The 21,029-nt window shown below is 39.3% G+C and overlaps 2 protein-coding genes across 3 annotated transcripts; one reads left to right on the forward strand and one right to left on the reverse strand.

Annotated features, from left to right (window-relative positions):
* The first annotated feature begins 8,466 nt into the window (after positions 1-8,466).
* On the forward strand, positions 8,467-9,817 carry LOC131322098 (ethylene-responsive transcription factor ERF086). The gene has a single exon (XM_058353253.1). It carries the CDS (start codon positions 8,579-8,581, stop codon positions 9,578-9,580), a length of 1,002 nt encoding a protein of 333 aa, XP_058209236.1. The 5' UTR covers positions 8,467-8,578; the 3' UTR covers positions 9,581-9,817.
* A 1,386-nt stretch (positions 9,818-11,203) lies between these two features.
* LOC131322091 (zinc finger CCCH domain-containing protein 34-like) lies at positions 11,204-20,746 on the reverse strand. 2 transcript variants are annotated; one of them, XM_058353240.1, is made up of 7 exons: positions 20,272-20,746; positions 19,982-20,130; positions 18,470-18,535; positions 18,089-18,208; positions 17,667-17,990; positions 16,920-17,237; positions 11,204-12,290 (listed from the first exon to the last, which is right to left on the reverse strand). In XM_058353240.1, the coding sequence occupies exons 1-7, from the start codon at positions 20,351-20,353 to the stop codon at positions 11,928-11,930; spliced, it is 1,422 nt and encodes a 473-aa protein (XP_058209223.1). In that variant the 5' UTR covers positions 20,354-20,746; the 3' UTR covers positions 11,204-11,927. The 2 variants fall into 2 exon arrangements, with proteins under 2 accessions (XP_058209223.1, XP_058209226.1); XM_058353243.1 differs by lacking the exons at positions 19,982-20,130; positions 20,272-20,746 and adding an exon at positions 18,723-18,767.
* Positions 20,747-21,029: the final 283 nt, after the last annotated feature.

Below are 21,029 nucleotides of genomic sequence, written 5' to 3' on the forward strand. Positions count from 1 at the left end.
TGGTAGCCCCGCACCATCATCATCCCCTCTTGATAACCATGCAAGTGACAATCCTACTCATCCAAGTGACAATCCTACTGATGAAGTTGAAGTTGTATCAGGAAAATCCGATGATGATGATGATGGTGGAAAAAGGTTAAGGAGTCCTTATTGGGCTCACTATAATAGGGTGAAAATTAACGGGGTTTTCAAGGCCATTTGCAAGTATTGTGGAACAAAAATTTCTGGAGAAACAAGGAATGGAACTTCGCATTTGAAAGAACACTATTTAAGGAAACACCAAAAGAAGGATAACATGAGGCAACAAGTTCTAACAAACAATTTTATGAACAAAGACCGTCCTCCGCTACTAACTTCATATAGTTTTGATCATGAGACAGCACGGAAAGAACTTGCAAGTGCCATAATCATGCACGAGTATCCCCTTTCAATTGTGGACCATGTTGGATTTAGGAGGTATTCAAATGCTCTTCAACCTTTATTTAAGGTGCCGTGTAGGAACACAATGAAAGCTGAAATATTTAAGATTTATGAGTACCAGAGGGGGAAGACAATGAGTTTGGTGGTGAGTAATGCAAGTAGATTAGCTATCACAACGGACATGTGGACTTCAAGTAATCAAAAGAAAGGCTTCATGGCTGTCACAGCGCATTTTATTGATGATTCTTGGACTTTGCAAAGTCGCATTTTGAGGTATTTCTAACTTATATCGCTATATTTATTCCTTTATGCAATGTAAATCTTCATTTTTCTATTTTTAATTAAATATCAATGTTGCATGTTAGGTTCATATATGTGCCATGTCCACATACAAAAGAAGTTCTATGTGACCAATTGTTGAATTGTTTGATGGATTGGAACATTGATAGGAAGATTTCAAGTATAACGGTTGATAATTGCTCTACCAATGATGCTATGATTGATCTTTTGTGGGACAAACTTGATAGTGCGTCGCTCATGTTGGGTGGGGATTTATTTCATATGCGTTGTTGTGCGCACATTCTTAATCTTATTGTTAAAGATGGGTTGGATGTTATCAAGGTGGGTATTGAGAAAATTCGGGACAGCGTAGCTTATTGGACAGCATCACAAAAAAGAGACGAAAAATTTGAAGAAACAGTACGCCAATTGAATGTGACTAGTACTAAGAAATTAGGACTTGATTGTGCAACTAGGTGGAATTCAACATTCTTGATGCTTCAAACAGCCCTACTTTATAAGGATGTGTTCATTCGCTTAAGCAAACGGGATGCTCAATATAATTCCTTACCGAGTGAACGTGAGTGGGGGTTTGCTAAAGATGTTTGTCAGAAGCTCAAAATTTTTTTTAAGGTGACAGAGTTGTTTTCTGGAACTAAATACCCCACTACTAATCAATGCTTTCCAAATATATGTGAGATTAGACTTGAATTAAGAGATTGGCTCCGTTCTGAGAATCAGGTGATTAGGGAAATGGCCAAAAGAATGGTGGAAAAATTTGACAAGTATTGGTCTGTGGTAAATGGTGTTGTGGGGGTTTCTGCTGTGTTGGATCCTAGGTATAAGATCAACGTGTTGGAATTCTACTTTAAATTATTGTTTCCAACAAGTTATAAGGAAGAAGTTGAGAAAGTTCGTGCACTTTGTTATAAATTGCTTAAGGAGTATCAATGTCCTAGTTCAATGATGGAGGGTATTGGTGACTCTTCTTCCCAATCAAGTTCCATTGATGAAGAGTCACTATCAAAGTATGATGTCTACATGCTTAGGGAGTCGAAGAGAAGTAGGACAATCGATACTGCAAAATTGGAGTTGGATCATTATTTGTCGGAAGATGTCTTGCCAAAATCCGTGGGATTTGATGTCTTGAATTGGTGGAAATCACATCAACCCAAGTATCCAATTTTGCAAGCCATGGCTAGGGATCTGTTAGCTATTCCGGTATCGACGGTTGCTTCTGAGTCCGCATTTAGCACGAGTGGTAGGTTGGTGAGTCCACATCGTAGTAGACTTCATCCCGACACGATGGAAGCCTTGATGTGTGCTCAAAGTTGGTTGTGGGCTGCCGAAATGAAAGGTAATGAATTTAGTATCTTGCATTTTTCTACTTTAGTAAACTAAAACTAGTACTTATGAATTTTTTACTTTATATTTGTTAGGTGAATCAACATCAGGGTACGCCACTATATTAGATGATGCGGAAACGGGGGATTCGTGCGTGACTCGTGAGGTAATTGGCATTTCTCTTACATCTCTCGTGGTTTTAACATTACATATTGCTCATATTAATTGAATTTTTTTTGTTGATATTAATTCATTTTTTTTGCCCTTCAATTTAACAGTTATGAACTCGACAAATGGAAGTTGGCATTTCAAGATGGAAATCAAAATTGATTCTATTTTTCTATCTCTTAACTCTGCAAATGGAACTTTGTATTATTTCAAGATTTGTGATGTAGTGCGATGTGGTGACTGAACTTTGTATTATTTCAACTTCGGCTGGACTGATTGGTGTGCATGTGGTGACTGGAATTACTGGATTGACTGAACTTTGTATTAGTTTTACTTTGCTTTATATTTGTTTTGTGGACTGATATCAGGCAGCATGTAGTTGGTGTTTTGTTGTGAATGTTGGTAGCTATTATCTATTGAGAATGTTGGAGTATAAAATGGTTCACTGGTGGAAAAACCAACTAAAATGAAATATTTTAGTTGATTTTTGTCAACGGTGTATTAGTCTTTTGATTTTTGTCAAGAAAAGGTCAATTATTCGTTTACAAGGTTATTTTTGCTTGATTAAAAGGTGTTATTCACTATAAACTTGGTAGGATTAGGTTTTTTCTTCATTAAAAAGATTCAGTATTTTTGCTTGATTTCGGTTATCCGTTCGGTTCGGTTACTACCCGATATCCGTTCGGTTCGGTTATGGTTACCCAGTTTCCTCCCCGTTCGGTTATCGGGGCGGATATGGGTGGTACTTCGGTTTCGGGTATCGGGTACGGAATACCCAATATCCGCCCCGTTTGCCCCGAATGCCATCCCTAATTACTTAGGCGAGTTATCCATAGTACTCCGTATATCCTAAGGGGATGTTTCCGGTAGAGAAAAAATTGTAGATTTTTATTTGTGGTTGAGAAGTTGTTAGGTGTTTCCGGTAGTGCATAAGTTGTTGATGGGTTTGTAAGTAGAGTTACTGTAGCAAAAAAAGTTTTTGTTGACAACTAATTGTTAGTGGAAACGAGATGGTAAAATCCTGAAATTTTTTTGTTAGTGGAAACAAGATGGTAAAATACGTTAAGTTTTTTGTGGTGTTTGTTAATAGAAATACCCCTAAATATGAAGATTCACTTTTTTATTTGGTAGAGCTACAGATCAACGAAATACTATTTGTTTTTGAAATATATTTAGTGGAGGAGTCAAGGGTCATAGATTCTAAGTCACATGTCACTCTCAAAAGAAGACAATCTTCTTCTATGTCATACATCCTTCTAATAATCTCCCATGCATGTCTCTCATTTGGAATGGGGATGGTGCCAAACATTTCCCTGTAGAGTGCGTATAGAGCGGCCGATTTAATCGTTCATCTTGACAATCGATAGTTCGAATTTTAATCGAGCAATGGTTGGTTCAGATTTTTATGTGCTTGGATTCTATCCAAGCCATCTATGCCGAGATGAACAGCTGAATCGGCCACTCTACACAGCGGAGGGTGCTCTACAGCATCCCCATTGCCTCTTACTTTTGTTCCTGTCACTATTTCAATTTATCCCACCTTTTCTCATCTTATAGTTTCATTAGGCGCTCAAGTTCTCCATACCCATTTTTTGGCTTACCCATGTAACAACTTATTTTCAGCCGTAGGATCATGCGAGATTCTTTGAATAAGAGAATCTTTAAACATAATCCTAATCCTACGCTCGGTTGAAAATCAACTGTTATATGAGTACACCAAAAAATGGGTACAGAGGATCCTGGACCTTCTATTAGGCACAATATTATTGAATTAGAGTAGACCACAACAGTGTGACCATTGCCAACGCACAACAAAAAGGATCATGGAAATGCTAAAAACAAGAAAAAGAGATTGACCCAATTGATCAATGTGGTTAGTTTATGGTGTTCCCAATGCCAATTGGGCATTTGAATTAATTAAGTTCAATCAAACAGGGAAAGAAGTTTTTTCCAATATCCTATTTGAAAGTTGAAACAACAAAAAATAAATAGGCATTAGTGTCCCACTAGCTTGTTCCTCTTCTGTTTGGGCAGATTGATCCACCTTGCATTTTATAACGAGTTCTTTTACAAGCTTTCGTTTGCCCTTTTGACTATAGCCTTTTAGAGAGACAGAAACCCCATCTCCACATTTTGCTCTCTTTTACCCTTTTTTTTTTTTTTTTAATGATTAGATGTCCGGACCAGCTTTTGTGCATTTCGACTAATTCTGGGGTCTTGAAATTAACGACTTGGTAAACCCTTTAGTGGCACCGATGTTTGAAATGTTTGGCCTCCGTAGGAATTAAATATGCGACCTTACGGAGGACAAGCACTTACGGAGTATTACTTTTTTCATTCCCACTCGGCCAAACCCCTTGCAGTTTTGCCCTGTTTCACTTTGAAGATAATTTAATTTGATCGTGATACAATCTGATTTGAAACTATTTGAAACCGACCAATTGTACTTAACGAATTATTTTCTTAAACTTTAGGGCTTGTTTGCATTTGGATTTTTGGAGGGATTTATCAGGGGAAAGGAAAGATAGAGTCATAGAGTACTGATCTTTCGTGAGACAATTACAAAAGAAGTACTTAACAATATAAAAATTACACTAGAGAACATATTAGCAACTATTACATCAATAAGACCCCAAACAAAATTGTACTACACAAAACGAACCAAATACAAGAACAGTCGGCTTCATCAAAGTCGTCGGTGACGAAAAAATTAGCTTGATGCACTGGCGAAGGATGACAAGGTGAGGGTCTCGACGGAAATGCGTATGCAGTCCGGAGGTGATAAGACAAAGATAGAGATGGAGTCCTCATTTACAAAATTCTTACCGAAGACAACCAAAGTGTGAAGCACTCTCTAGCTAGATAGCGTTGAGAGCATACATTTGAAGGACCGATTTAGAATGACGGTCGGTTAATGAAGCCGAGATGTGCGAATGCCTTCCGATTTAGAATGACGGTCGGATTCTTCTACACTACATTATTTTCTTTCTTTCTTTCTTTTTTTAAACAACAAAAGAAGTTTCTATTAATCATAAAGATGCACTTATTTTCTTCTTGATCTTTTCTTGTACATCTTTCTTTCCTCTCTAAATACTTCATAAATTCACAATTCAAAAAAACAAATAACTTAAAACCGAGTTTCCCTCTTGGCTAACGGGTTTTTTTTTTTTTTTTTTACAAAATACAAAGGGAAACAAGTCCGTTTAGCCCATAGGGAAATTGAGACTGAAAGTTTCGAAATTCCATTTTAATACCTTCCGTTATAAATCATTTAAAAACTGCAATAAACACTCATGTGCTTGATGCTACTTGACTAGATAGCCCTTTTGATTAGCCTTATCCAAGGTTATACTATTTTTACTGATAACCCGATGTCCAAGCCAGCTTTCACACCTCGACTTATTCTGCGGCTTGAAGTTAATGACCTGACAAATACTTTCATAACCCAAGATTTGCAATGTTTTACCTCTGTGGAATTCAAACACGCAATCTTATGGAGGACGAGCATTTATTTACTTTTTCATACCCACTTGGCCAATCCCTGTTGAGCGGTGCAGAGCGGGCCACTCATGTCGGTAATCGACGGCTCGGATCTTAACCAAGTAATGGACGGTTCAGATTTCTATGCGTTTTGTATTCGCTCAGATTCTATCCGAGTCGCCCTTGCCGATATAAACGGCCGGATCGACCACTCTGCACCCGCTCGGCAAGGATCTGCTTGCCAGCATCCGGCTCCGGTTAAACTAATTTTATCTTGTGGAAACCATGCACGATGATAAGATCAATGCATTAATCCTATCAAAACTTCCAAACAAAGCATAGCTTAAAAAACCTTGACTTCTCAACAAGTCATGACTCTCATGTCTTCTCTTTGGTCTCTTCTGTTTGTTGCTTCCCCCAAACAGGACAATGTGACCTAAATTAGAAAAGGGGAGTGATTTTGTCACTCCTCTTTTTGTTAATGCCACTCCCCTTTGTGTCTATATAAAATGATTTGTTTTGTGAGAAAAGGGGAGTGGCATTAACAAAAAGGAGAGTGGCAAAATCAATTCCCGAAGAAAATTACCAAATTATTTCTAGGGAAATGATTTTGTCACTCTCTTTTTTGTTGACGCCACTCCCCTGCAAGTGTATTTTTGCACCAAAAATACACTTGCAGGGGAGTGGCGTTAACAAAAAAGGGAGTGGCAGCAACCTATTTCTACAGTAGGTTAAGTTTTAGTTGGAGAAAATCTTCTTTAACTGCTCCCTTTGAAAAACCATGGAAGCAGACAAATACTTGTGGGAATTTAGCTGATTTAATTTGCACAGAACGCGGTTTTAACATGTGCTTCTCACACATAAATACAAACCTTAATTCAAAGGTTTTTGAGTCTCTCTAGGAGTATGCAAACAAAAATATGGTGATGACATTTTTTTTTTTTGGTTTATTTTTGTTCCTTGGATCCTAAGCTTCATGGGTTTCTTTTTACCAACCATTCAATAAAAAATCTCTCCTTTTTCCTCCAAAATCTAAGATGTGTCAGCTGGCTCGATTTGTTGCAGCTTATGGAGTAGTTATTGCTTTTTATTTGAAAGTTTGTGCTCAAATATTTGTTCCAACTTCTGCTTAAAGTTTCTATCTCTTTGGAGTTTTAGAGGCTTTTAGTGCGTTTTTTTGTTTGGTTTTGGAGTTGGTCCTTCGAGCTTTTTGTGGAGTTTTGTTCTTTGGGGGTTGGTTTGGAGCTTTTCGTTTAGGTTTTGGAGTTGCAGAATGTTCTCGCTTTTGTGGATTTTTGGGTTTTGGGTGGCTTTAGTTTAGGCTTTCCTTAGGTTTTGTTGTTTTGGTTGGCGCTTTGTTGGCCCTCGTTGGTGGTCTTGGGTGGCTTTTGCCGGTGTGCCCTTGTTTCTTTTAATCTTTGTAATTGTTTATAAAGTTTAATAAAATCTTATTGCTTAGCCAAAAAAAAACTTCGTTCTGCTTAAATTTTTTTTTTTTTGATAACTCTGGTGTCCGGGGCCAGCCACCTCAACGAATCCTGAAGGGCCAAATCCCACCCCCGACTTGCAGAGAGCCCAATTAAATTCGAAGCAAAGCTTTGTATGAACTGATCCCAAAAGAGTTGATAACACCTAGGAGGTTTCAAATCAAAGATCTTAGAAGGGAGATAACACTTGAGTGTTTAGGTCTTAACCACCAGGCCAACTAACTCCTTTGCGTTAACTTCTGCATAATGTTTTTTTATGACCTTAAATTTAATCAAACTGAATCAGTACTCAAAAAAAAATTGGTTCAACGGTTGTGTAGTTGCACTTCAAGTTAACCAAATGGTTGAGAGAAATCCTCGAGATGAATTGGGTTGGGATTAGAACAGAGTAAATTCATAAAATATGTGACCCAAAAAATCATTAATTTCAATAATGATAAGGTCGCGTTTGGATGCAAATTTTTAGTAGTTTCAAATTAGTAACATGTTCACAACCACACGAGGCCACCTTTTAGTTGTGTCACTTGTTCAGTTCAATCCCATCAGCTTTAAGGTCGTGTTTGGATATTGGAATTGTGAAGCGAGAAAAAGGTGAACCCCATAATGTAAAACTTTTCCTTTTCTTCCATAAACTTTTGTCAAATACTATAAATGTTCAGTCACTTTATAGAAGGGACAGAAATATTTCCGCTGGACTTTCTGAAACTAGGAAAAAGTTAACTAGCGTGTTGTAAAAAGTAACAAGGGGTAAAAAGCCAGTTGGGGAAACCCCTAAAATCAGATTAATTTTGACTACTTTTGGGAATCTTTAGTTTCACCGAATGAAAAAATCTTTTAAAATTGTCTTCGTTCACGCACTCAATCATTGCTCTGTGCTCACACTTTCAATCTTCGCACTCACAAACTTTAGTTGTTTGCAATATTTTTGGAAGATGCTTTCACACGATTGCGTTCGCGCTCAAGCACACGTATTATGGACGGGAATGGGAGAGAGCAAAACTGGAGATGAGCGTGAGCGGTTTCCTTCACCTGTCACTTGTACCTCACCATTATTCCTTCTTCTTTGTTTTCTTTTGTTAAAACCTCACCATTATTTCACATCACAAAATAAAGGTTTAAACACCCAAAAACAAGGGAAAATAATTTATATTTCAAAAGTGTATGAAAAAGGGAGCATAGTCTCTCTCTCTCTCTCTCTCTCTCTCTCTCTCTCTCTCTCTCTCTCTCTCTCTCTCTCTCTCTCTCTCTCTGTGATCAAAGCAGTATATAACAAAGTCCCCTACACCACCTTTCACAGTCACTTCCATCCAAACTCAAAAAAAAACCTTCACTTCTTTCACCTTCTCCATTTCCAGTCTTCTCATCCTCATTCAACCACATTTCCTTCTCTACTTCCACCAATGTCCACCTCCAACCCCTCCGGAAAACCCTCCCAAAACCTCGAACCCGCCTCGGTCCAAACCGGCTTCTCGATACTCCAGAGGAACACGTCCTCGCCCCCGCCCACAGAGAGGCGGGGGCGGCGGAAGCAGGCAGAGCCGGGGCGGTTCCTTGGCGTCAGGCGGCGGCCATGGGGACGGTACGCGGCAGAGATAAGGGACCCCACCACTAAAGAGAGGCACTGGCTGGGCACTTTTGACACTGCCCATGAGGCTGCCCTAGCTTATGACAGGGCTGCCCTTTCAATGAAGGGCACCCAAGCAAGAACCAACTTTATCTACTCTGAAAACTCTGCTTTCCACTCTCTTCTCTCCCCTTTTGACGTCCAAACCCTAATCAACCACCCATCACAACAGCAGTTCCTCCTCACCACCACCACCACAAGTCAAATTACCAAAAAACCCACCAATCAAAACAGTCCATGTCAGCCTGAGATTTCCCAAACTGGGACCCACATTGCTCAGTACCACTCTGACAATGACTCTGTTTCACAATCTTCATATGGGTCATCACCTAATGATTGCAGCAACTTGTTTTTCTCTAGTGAGACCAACTCAGGTTACCTGGGGTGCATCGTACCAGATAGCTGCCTTAATCCCCAAAACACCCCCAAAACCACTTCAAATGATGAAAACTTTCCCAGTAGCCAAACACATTTTGAAAGCAACGCAGTGTTTCCTCATGCTGGTGATTTGAGTGATGTGGGGGGCATTGACTATTCTACCCCTGGAGATAACCATCTTTCTTATTGTGATGGAATTTATAACAACTATGAATATTGGGGTGGTGATCAACAGATGTGGGAAATGAATTCCTGTGAATTCCCATTGGTGGTGGAAAATGGGGCCATGGAAAATTCTTATCAAATCAGTGGAAATCCAAGTTATGGTGCAATGGCTCCTTCTGCTGCTTCTTCTTCAACATTTGGTGATGGAGTTGGTTTTGGATACTCTCTCTTTTGATTTCTGGGCTAAAGTTTTCATCTTTTTGAGGCTAGGAATATTGGGTTATCAACTACTCACGTGCACTGCTTTTTCTTGTGTTCTTGGTTTTCTGGCAATCTTTTTGTATACTGAGAGAGAGAGAGAGAGAGAGAGAGAGAGAGAGAGAGAGAGAGAGAGAGAGAGGTGGGGAGAGAGAATGTTTCAGTTTATATGATAATGAGATTTGTTATGGGAAAGTTCCACTAGTCAACTTCACATGATGTTCACAATGGATTGGTCGCAAAGTGTGTGTATATATAAATACACATTATATTTATATATAAACATATGTAGATACACATACATATACACAAGATAAATATAAAAATTAAAATCACGTAATATTCACCAGGGCAGCCCCACCCTATCCTTGGGAGGTTCAAGCCAACTAAAAAATAAATTCATATTTTGTAATATTGTCAACACTGAATAATTCATCTGCTGCCAAAGTAAACAAAAATTCACTTATATTTCTAAGTAAATAGAGAATATAGCTCAATAAAATTAAATAAACCATGGCCCAATCAATTTTCAACCAAAAAATATATTATTACTCCGTATTTTTCGACATAGACGTTTGTAAATGGAAATTCTCTTTATATTTTTGTTACAGCTGAACTAAAATTCCGGAGCCGCCACTTATATTCTGAAAGGGGGTGTTCTACAATCTGTATTCTGTGAAGAAAATACTCTCTTTAGTTACGGGCTGGACTCATATTCTGAAAGGGGGTGTTCTACAATCTGTATTCTGTGAAAAAAAAAGGGAAAATGACGGCTAAGGACGTGTTTGATAATTAATATCCTCTAAGGACATTTTCAACATTAATAAATGTTCTCAAATGTTCTCAGCATATCCTTAGCGGGTATTAATTATCAAAACACGTCCTGGGCCGTCATTTTCCCGAAAAAATACTCTCTTTAGTTATGGGCTGGACTCATCAGAGCATCTCGCATTGGGTTACATACTTGCAAAAATAGGACTCCAAGCCCAACTTACTGCAATATAGACCCTATTATTGTGCAAGAGTAGGTGACAGACAATGAGAAAGGCAAAAATGTTACGGACAATAATCGGGGGACATAAATTCGGACACAAATGTGACTACGATATGTGTGCCCCGCGTGCATTTTTAGCTTTGGCTCGTTGATAGTTGCATGGTTTTTCGTTGTAGGTTGAACCGGAGTAGATTTTGCCAGAAAAGCTGACTTTTTGCTTGGATATACTATTTTATGGATCCTACAAACACATGGTGGTGCCCACAAGCAGTGGTAGAAACCATGGGGTTTCCACCCATGGGAGAAAGAATTTATCCCTTACAGTATAAGCACAACTCATTCTAAAAAGTCATAATAGACCAAAGCTTGCAATAGGTAATAGATACCCAATTTATCTCTCCCCGTGTTTTTTCAAGGCTGTGCAAACCATTTGGACATTCAAACATACAAGCTCGAGAAATCACAGGATGATTTAAGAGTTAAGACTCAACTAGCAGTATATATCCACCAGCTTTATATGAGCCTACTACTGCAAAAATTGGCTGACCAATTCGAACTATAACCCTTGCCGAAATATACTCAAAATCCGTATTCCACACTTGCATATGAAAGTAAAAGCTCAAGAAGCAATATCGTAGTCAGCAGTATCATAAACAATGGATAAAACAGGACAGATCTTATTTATACAAAGTCTCGGGTTTTCCTTCGTACCCTTTTCGTATCAGGAAATAAATGAAATCCTCAGGAACTTAAGTTCTTACAATATATGTATGTATCTTATACCCCATACAAGGAAGCCCTGCAATGCCTTGCTTGGAGTCTTTGAAGCAGTGCCTCTTCCACTACTATGAAGCCCCAGACGGAAAGGGGGAAACAAGAACACCTCCCAATCCTTGTTCGCAGATATTGGAGAGGTAAAAAAGATGGACAAACAAACAGTAGATCTGGAAGAAGGGGTGTCGGCCTGTTCTTTTCCGTTCCGAAAAAGACTGCCGAATTAATAAACACAACAACAAACCCCAAAATTGGAGACAGATGGTGCAAGTTTGACCAACAAAAGTCTACCTATTTTTCCTCGATTATTTGGAAGAAGTGTAGGATAGGTATATGATTTACTGGATTTTTGAAGTTGGGTATCTCTCATTTATTCAAAGACAAAGAGGAGGAGGCCATATTAAGGTCTATATAAATAAATAGATGATCAGAACTACGGTGTGCTAGATCTGAATCGTGGAACCAAAACAAGCCTCGTATTAGAGACCAAGTCCAAAAAAATAGTGTGGTTCATGAAATTTGGAGAGGAAAAACAGAGATTTGCTAGCGATTCTTCTCAGCTTGAATTTGAAGGGGTTGAAGGCTCACCAGAATGCTCGACACTCGGGTAAGAGGCGGGCCCACTCTTTGAGTAAATTGAACCAACTGATCCACTAGAAGTGCTCATAGAAGAAGACATCCTGGTTGAGAGTGTGTCCTTGGTAGACCCCGAAATGAGTTCGGGCCTCAACTCTGATGACGAGGATGATGGAGCCAGAGTACCCATAGCAGACCCCACGGGGTAAGGAGCAACGGGCATGTCAGCAAGAGAAGATGCAGAGGGACTGTAACTCAGTGTTCCCATAGGATGATCGAATTTGCACGAGGGACCAAATTTGCATACTCCATTTTGAGCGTAGTGCGTGCAAAGTGGTGCACCCTGATAAAAATTGAAGTAAACTAATTATCTACCAGAGAACGACTAACAAATCAAATGCAGAAGTAGGTTCTAAAGAATCAAAATATACAACAGAAGGTATGATACTTTAAGGACAGGTTACAGAGGAATATATGCAGAATTGGAAGGATTCTTATTCATCTCAATATAGATATATAAGTCAAGAATGGAAACGAATGGAAACAGGAAATAATGTAAGACCAAAACTACAGCTTTTTTGCCTCCTGAAACACAGATTACAGCAATTCCTTACAAGGCATAGTCTGCGGTTTCACAACTGCACACAGCCACCTTTAATGGCGGTTCCCACTTGTAATTTTGCAAATAGGGAACATCTTCATGAAATCACAAACACTTAAATGCATGGCATAAGATTATTTAATTGGCTACACTAAGATGTCTATCAGCCATCCAAGATTTTTTTTTTGTTTCCTTTATCAAAGTAAGGAGTGCATTATAAATTTCTCTTACATGAATGCACTACAGAATAGGCATCATACATCAATTTCTATGTTTATACCACAATCACGGATGGTATAAACTACAGAAGTTTCAAAGGATACTCTTTAGATTTCAATAGTCGACAAAAGACGTTCTTCGTCTCATGGAAATATGCACAGTGATTTAAACCACACTAAAAAAGTACAATTAAAGCTAAAATAAGATGTTAAATTGGAAGCATTGCATGACATGTAGAGAGCTTGAGAAACATGAGTATTTCAGACTAGATTTTGAACCAATTTGATGTCAGTAAAGATGATTTAGTCCCGTAGAATCGAAACCTATTTATTACAGTCCATGAGTTCAAACAAAAGAAAACATGTACAAAGGCAATTGGCAAACAGGACATGCATCAAATGAGATGATTTGGAGAAGTATTGCCCCAAATACAGATCAATGCAAAAGCAAGATATATATATACTCAATTCAAAACAATAACACTAAGCTATATGAATATATCAACTAGAACCACAACTGTAACAGGCAGAACAGCCTCACTTCTGATATGTAGCAGTCGAGATGGGGATAGTCATGATGCCTAAACATAATCCAGATGAGCTTTTTTTTTCCACACGGAGCTTTATAAATGAAAGAAGTTATGGGATTGATTTTATTTGGTTTTATGGGTGAAAGGTCAAAGTAGTGAGCACTTTAGGGTTTGCAGGTGTAATAAAGAAGCAGGGTTCTAGGAAATATCAAAGTAAAATAACCGGTACGGAGGGGCCTTGAATCTTTCAGGCTAAGCAGGTGCATCAGAAGGATTGAAGGGAAAAGACCTGAAATTGTGGGATAAGATTTAACCGTAAGAAAAAAGGTAGCAAAAACACCAGGTTTTAGGCTTATAGGCTTCAAATATCAAAGAAAACTAAAGAAGATTAGGAAGAAAGGTAGACACCAAATTATATCTAGCACTGCATCAGACGAGTCCAGGTGAGCCTAAAAGATTCAAAGAACTCTGAATCGTCGTCCCATGAATTAGAAGTGTTATATAAGAAATAAAAAAGCTTCAGATCTTATAACCAAATTATATGCCACACTCTAACATAGAAAATTATATTCTAGTTATAGCTTATGAAACTTTAACAGCTAGCTCTAATCCAAACAATGAGAACCACAATCAGACGAATAGTCACATAATTCACCACCCTAGAGGTGTGAACTGCAAGCTGGAGAGTGGATTAGTGAACTGAGGATGAATTCGTGAACTGATTACATGCAATTCGCGGATTTCTTTAACTGGGTGCACGGATTCACATTTGAAGCCATTCAATGCTGCACAAGTGTATGCAACTGGCTCACAGTCCTCAGCTATAGCATGAAAGTACAAAAGTATACTTAATAATGACAGAACGTCATAGATGAGGAGTTGAAAGTAAAAAGCAACCCGACTCCTAAGAGTCTCTGTCTCTCTCTCTATGACAGAACATCATCGCCAAGGAGTTGAAAGTGAAAAGCAACCCCCGACTCCTAAGAGTCTTGAACGCCTCCCCCCCCCCCCCCCCCCCCACACACACACACACATACATACATATATATAATACATACATACATATATAATATATATATGTGGTTCCGCTGACACAACATTTGACACATGTTCTGCGTGAGACTCCCCGCAAATGATCGAAGCCATTCAATATATTTAAAACATGTTTTTCAGAGTTCACATGAAAAATCAACTCATTCAAATATCTTTTCATCCGGTCAATTCTTGTCAAATTTTGTAGGATAAAACTGAATGAACCAATCAAACCCTTACCAATATCTGAATGAGTTGATTTTTTACGAGAATTCTAAAAAACATGTTTTAAACAAATTGAACGGCTCTGATTACTTGCGTGGAACTATGATTAGTTTTGTGTCAAATGTTGTGTTAAGCGGAACCGGCCCCGTATGCTATATATATAGATAAGATTTTCATTTGATCAAATATACATACCAAGTTTATCGCCTCTTTTATTTTATGCGTCCTTCAGCTGCATTTGGACACCATAGCCATGAATATCACATTAGAATATTTGTTATCATGAGTGTGAAATTTAAGTGCATACCAAGGTTGATGGGATCTATGGTATATTACACGATCTCTTAACATTGTCACTTGAATATGGTTGTTCGGAATTTTAGCTCCTTTCATGTGTAAATCTTCTCCTTCTGTTAAGGTAGAATTTTCTCAAGATACTTTCAAATTTTTTAGCTGTCCATTGTGTTACTGAATCTCAGAAATACGTGATACTACATGCAAAGCATCTCTACTACACTTGATGGAATCCCGTGGCTAAATGTGCTGCAGATCTCTTTCAAAAGCAAAGCATCTCTTCTTCCACTTGATGGCATCTTACGGCTCAACCCAAAAGTGTTTGGCAAGCTGAATTAGTATTGTGTTATCTTATCTGACTGATAAGTTACACGGAAATAGTTTTAAGGTCTACAGCTTACAACCATGGAGGAATGGCAATTGTGTGTGTTGGGCACAGAGCACTCCATCCCAAATGGATCCCAATACCAGCAGGGACTCTCTTCCTACTTTTCAGACTCCACTTAGCTAAAGAAGCTTTAATCCCAATTGCCTGAGGACTACTAGAAGATTGAACTCCACGCAAGGAAGAACTAAGCTTCAAATAGTATGAGTACAAGACCATTCTAGAACCAGCAAAGCCTATGAGGGCCAATGCCAAACAGAAAATACCATTAGCATTTGGGGTGAGGGCATCAAACAAAAGCACAAGGCTGCAAGCATAAAGACAGTAGCAGAATAGATTTGTGAACCACTATTTTGTCTCATTTCCGGAATAATTAAGAAAGAACACGTGATTCCTAAAGATAATAAAATGCTAGAGAAACCATTGTAGCAACATGAATGCCAATTACCCAGTGTAGGTACCTCCAATGCAGGATGCAAGGAAAGGTGACTAACAACAGACATAACTGTGGCAAGATTATAGTGGCTGCAAGGTGGCCAAAATCCATTTTATATGCTAACATTAATAGAATCATCACAAAAATGTCATTCAACCCTGACCAATAATGTAATTATACAAGTGCCAAGCAAACCCATGTTTACTAATTTTTCTTTTACGATTAGGTTTTCAACATTTTCAGTAGAAAGTTCACCACTACCTACAGCCTTTCCAAAATCTTGAATCCATAACACGAGAATGCACACACACGAGAATGCGGGTACACCCCAGTTTCACTGCTGCCTAAACAACTACTGTCACCCTTCAGCTTGCACCTGACACCTTAAATACCTCCTTTTATCCCATTAACACCCAGAACTTCCCTTTATAACACCAATCCAATTATTCCTCCATTTAAAAACACTCAAACCCCCTCTAAAGTACATAACAGATTGTGGGCATGACTGCACTTATGTAAACCTACATCACACAACCTCCCACCAGCTTGCCAACCCCAAAACATGCATTAACCACACGCAATGTACGCAAACACACTGCTACCCAGTCGCCAGAATCACCACCAGCAATCCAACTACACTGTTTACAACCAACACCCAGCCACATGAGCAGGCTTCAGCCTACATGCGGAATCTGGCTTCAACCCACCCCCTACCTCAAAATTGCACATAAAAGCATATATCCTGTACACAAACACCAAGCACTCTGGGTTTTTTCACTGTACAGCGCGCCATGACACACACTCAGCTTTCTCTCCCCCAGTCCCATGGAAACACCGAGCAGAGAACCATTCTTGTAGGTGCACAACAAACTTGAGCACCATTCACCAAGTCTCACTACATCCTCTTTCCCTCTCTCTTACCTTCATACGTGGCAGCGTACATTGTACGGATTTTGTTAACAGGCAATATCATTAGTCATAAAATAACTACATTGTGCTGAGTGGAATATTGCTCCCATTGCTTTTTCATGTACTTAGTTTGCAGATTTCAAAGCGTGTTTCGGGTGTATGTTAGTTAGTCTCTGCAGAATAGGTTTTGAATTTGGCTAGTGGTTGTGGAGTGTTAAACCTTTGTTCGGGGGCATGCCCCTTTGATCCTGTAATGGCTTGTCTTTCAATGAAATTTATTTACCGGATTTTTTTATTTATCAAAATCTACGTCTCAGATGATGTTTCTATCAAGATACTTACCGGACGTAGGGGAAGGCCCATTGGACTAAGGGCAAAAATCGTTTTCGGAGGACTCCATTCTGCTGGATGATGGTATCTACATGATGATCCAAATTTGCATTCACCAGTTTTCATATAATATTGACATTCAGGTTGGCCGGGTCTTTCTGGAAACATGTGCTCCTTCTGGCTACTGCTTGAAGGACCAGCAAAAGAAGGCAGGGGTAAATAAGCTCCCGTATATGCAGGTGCTGAAGGAGATAACTGCGTTAATCCATAAACAGGAGTTGTCCCCACAGTGGACTGAGCACTAGGAGAGGCTGCTGGAGTTCCAGGTGTCTGCACCAGGTAGTCAACAACTTATGAGAGCACATATAGCATAGAGGGATGTCTTGATTTTTTGGCGTACTTTTCAACTTAATTTCATCGAACTTTTGTAACCTTCTGGTCAACAATTTATGGTTTTAGATTTGTCTCGACAAGAGGAATCGGAAGAGTGAAAAATAATGACCATATTTAAAAGATATCAGAAAAGACAAAGATAATTAGCCAAAATCAATAGGATTTTTTGGGTCATATTTGTCTTCGGCAAAACATTTCTCAAAATTGATACATATGTTTTGACTTCCCCACTTTCTCTATTCGAGACCATCAGGAAAGCACAAATTTCCATCCAACACTAAAAATTAATAAAAGATAAAAATAATTCAAAAATATATGCTGAGGTTTAAGAGAACCAGAGAGAGAGAGAGAAGCTTGTGCACCTACTTGGTAAGGATTCCAACCAGAAAAGGGAACCATCCCCGGAGAAAGCACCATTGGACTATATGGCCCTTGGAGATAGGAACCTGGAAAAAGAGCAGGCCTTGCAACTGGCCAATTTGCAGCCACCACTCCATATTGTGGAGGTGACGGAGCAGAAGGAGAGTGTATTGCGGGGTATGCTGGAGCAGGGACAGGTGGCGGAACAGGCAATGGTCCAGCAGTTGGTGCCGGAACTTGGATGCCAGCTGGTTGTGGATGATGGAATTTACAGGTTACTCCAAATTTGCACTGCCCCGTTTTCAAGTAGTATGAACACTCTTTCTCACCCTGAGACAGTAACACAAATATGAAACAAGAAAATAGGATATGTGTCAAATAAATCCAAATGAAACCAAGGGAGAGACAAACGAGCAGCAAATTCAGACCGGTCGAAATGGGTATCCAGCAATATTCAGTGCAACAGGGATAGCAGATCCAACTCCCTGTCTTGGATGGTGATACTTGCAAGATGCACCAAATTTACACATTCCAGTCCTCATATAATACTACAAATTGTTGAACACAGTGCAGTCAGTGCAACAGGCACACTCATTGCATAATGGACCAACTATTTTCATCAAAAGATGAAACAAACACATTGACAAAGGACCATATTCATTAATAACTCATTCTTTCAAACAATTTGAACATATGGAAACATATTAGTATAGCCTTTTGCAAATGTAACCTCACCAAGTACAAACCATCGTTCAACTTTCTTTAAGTTCAAGTTAATTGGAGAAAAAAAAAACATTTACTCCACAAACCTGACACACAGGCTGACCAACACGCTCTGGAAACTCCCCACCGCCAGGTCTAATAGCTCCAACAACCTGAAAATGTGTTTTCACCAAATTCATCTTAAGCATATAAATTTCACAATCACCTTTTCCGCATATCAACAAGTCGAAGAATGATATGAGCAGTTTTCTCGTCATAACACCATTCCAAAACCTAATTGCTATCTTCAAAAATGAGAAGAAAAAAAAAGAAAAAAAAACTTCAATGCAACAGTCATACCACGACATCCTCGACACGTGGTATCAGCATCCAATATCAAACCACCATGTATGCGTAGTGAGACCGACTATACAGATTTGGCAGTTGGTTCAGTTCTCACTGCACATATCGTGTCCGCATGATGACATGGTATCGCCGTAGCATTGACGTTTTACTCCTACCAAACTTGAGATGACTGAATCATATGCAATCATCATCAAAACCATATAAAGGAGCTACTGCATATTAAACTAGCTATGCAGATGTGCTAGTTAGTAGAATAACTCAGATCGTGTAGTTGCATTTATGTAGTGGTTCTCTCTTCACATTGATATGGATGACGATACCATCAGTGATTATGACACAGTATGACCGTTGCATTTACGTTTTCCTTCTCAAACACTACAGAGGACTAAATCATGTGCAATCAGCATCAAATCTATTTACAAGATCAAACAGAAAATTTACTCAGATTGAAATGATAATAAACCAAGACATTTCATCAAAACCTTTGTTTAAAAATTAAAACCCCAACATCAGAAACATAGAAACTATAAAATCTACCAACATATATTATCCTAATATTATGCTAACAATGTGGTATCCCCGTAGCATCGAAGTTTTACTCCTAAAATGCTAGAGAGGACTAAAATACGTGCAATCGGCATCAAATCTATGTAAAGGAACTGCTACATATCAAAGTAATTGTTAAAGCATCCAACTCAAAACCAATCGGCAATGCGTGGAGAGGCCGCCCAAGCTCATATTACTAGTTTTGGAGGAGATAATTAACCAATGTGGGGCAACTCCAATAGTAACTACGCAGATGTGCGATATTTAACGGAGTGATTTGGATTGGGTAGTTGCATTTATGCAGTGGTACTCTCTTCACATTGATATGGATGGCGATACCATGTGTGATGACTCCCCGGTATCACTGTTGCATTTACTTTTTACTACCCATACACTATAGAGAACTAAATCATGTGCAATCAGCATCAAATCTAGATCAATAATACTAGCGTGACCATAATTTGGATACCCTGTAAGTTGTCCTTAGTGCATTGGTTTAATGGGCACCGCCTGCCATGTTTCTTACTAATGCAGAAATGACAACTCACGTGGTATCCGGTCACCAAATGTGATCACTGTAGCATTACTCAATCTAGATAAAAGATCAAACTGAATAGAAACGAAGCGGACCGAAATGATAAACCAAGAACATTCATCAAAACCTTTGAACAAAAACCCTAACATCAAAGACACAGAACAACAATTACCGAGCTCCGGTCGCGGGGGTGATTGAACCGACACCTCGACCCGTACCCGCAAAACCCGGTCCTCAGATAATATATACAGTCTGGCTCGTCGGGTCGCTCCGGGTACGACTCCGACCCGCCGCCGCCCAAACCCAGCTGCCACATAGGCTCTGCACAGCATTTTGTCAAAACATTAAAAAACTTTACATTACACCAATCCAAAGCAACAAACACTACTCAACATTCCCAAACCGCATCAAATGCACATGAAATTCAACCGAAATTCATCGAAATTCAAACTCTGAACCGACCTTCGAGCCCGGTCCCGCCCCATTCCGCCGTTGGATCGGGCTGTGACCCTTCCATTGCCGGTCTCCGGCCGTACCTCTCCATTGTACGGACTATATATACTTACACCCACAATCTCTCTCTCTATATATGTGTGTGTATAGATATGTGTATGTGCGAGTATGTACAGTGAAGTTTATGGGACGGTGGAGTGGTGGAAGTAATGGGGATAGGGGTCCGATCGAATGGGGTCAAGATTGTTTTTTTCCTAGAGAGAGAAAGGGAATAAATTAGAGAGAGAGGAGGGAATGGTGTTCACTGTTTAGATTACTTTTTGAGGGTTCTCTTTCTCTCTCTCCTCTCTCTTGACTGTGTGTCTGCTGGTGGTGAGACTCTGGTCTCTGGTTTCCTTCAGGTCACTTTCTCTCTCTAAAAGTACATTTGCGTGTGCGCTTTTCTCTCTCTCTCTCTCTCTTCGATTTTGGGCTTTGTTTGGGGAGGTTATTTTTTCCGTCGGTTTGTTAATGTACGCGCCAAACTAATGAGGGCGGTTAACTTAAATAAGATTATTAAAGTAGGATTAACATCGACTGGAGTATTTAATTATTAGTAGTACTAGTGCTAGCCCGTGCCTACGGCACTACGCATCCCGGTTGGAAGGAGATGGCAGTTGTGTGATTTAGGTCAAAATCATAGGCACTTAACCGGGAAGTGAAAGGATACACTACAGCCTTTAGATCAAATAAATCTCAGCCGTTCTAACAACTTGTCTCTACACCGT

This window comes from Rhododendron vialii, chromosome 4a, assembly GCF_030253575.1.
Source record: "Rhododendron vialii isolate Sample 1 chromosome 4a, ASM3025357v1".
Taxonomy (NCBI): Eukaryota; Viridiplantae; Streptophyta; class Magnoliopsida; order Ericales; family Ericaceae; genus Rhododendron; species Rhododendron vialii.

What these genes read in the sequence shown, in the direction of transcription:
- LOC131322098 (XM_058353253.1), top strand. Translation starts at nt 8,579, where the DNA reads ATGTCCACCTCCAACCCCTCCGGAAAACCCTCCCAAAACCTCGAACCC.
- LOC131322091 (XM_058353240.1), bottom strand. Translation starts at nt 20,353, where the DNA reads ATGGAGAGGTACGGCCGGAGACCGGCAATGGAAGGGTCACAGCCCGAT. An exon ending in GGGCGGGACCGGGCTCGAAG is followed by an intron (nt 20,131 to 20,271) that starts GTCGGTTCAGAG and finishes AATGCTGTGCAG; the next exon opens with AGCCTATGTGGCAGCTGGGT. An exon ending in ACCCCCGCGACCGGAGCTCG is followed by an intron (nt 18,536 to 19,981) that starts GTAATTGTTGTT and finishes ACACATTTTCAG; the next exon opens with GTTGTTGGAGCTATTAGACC.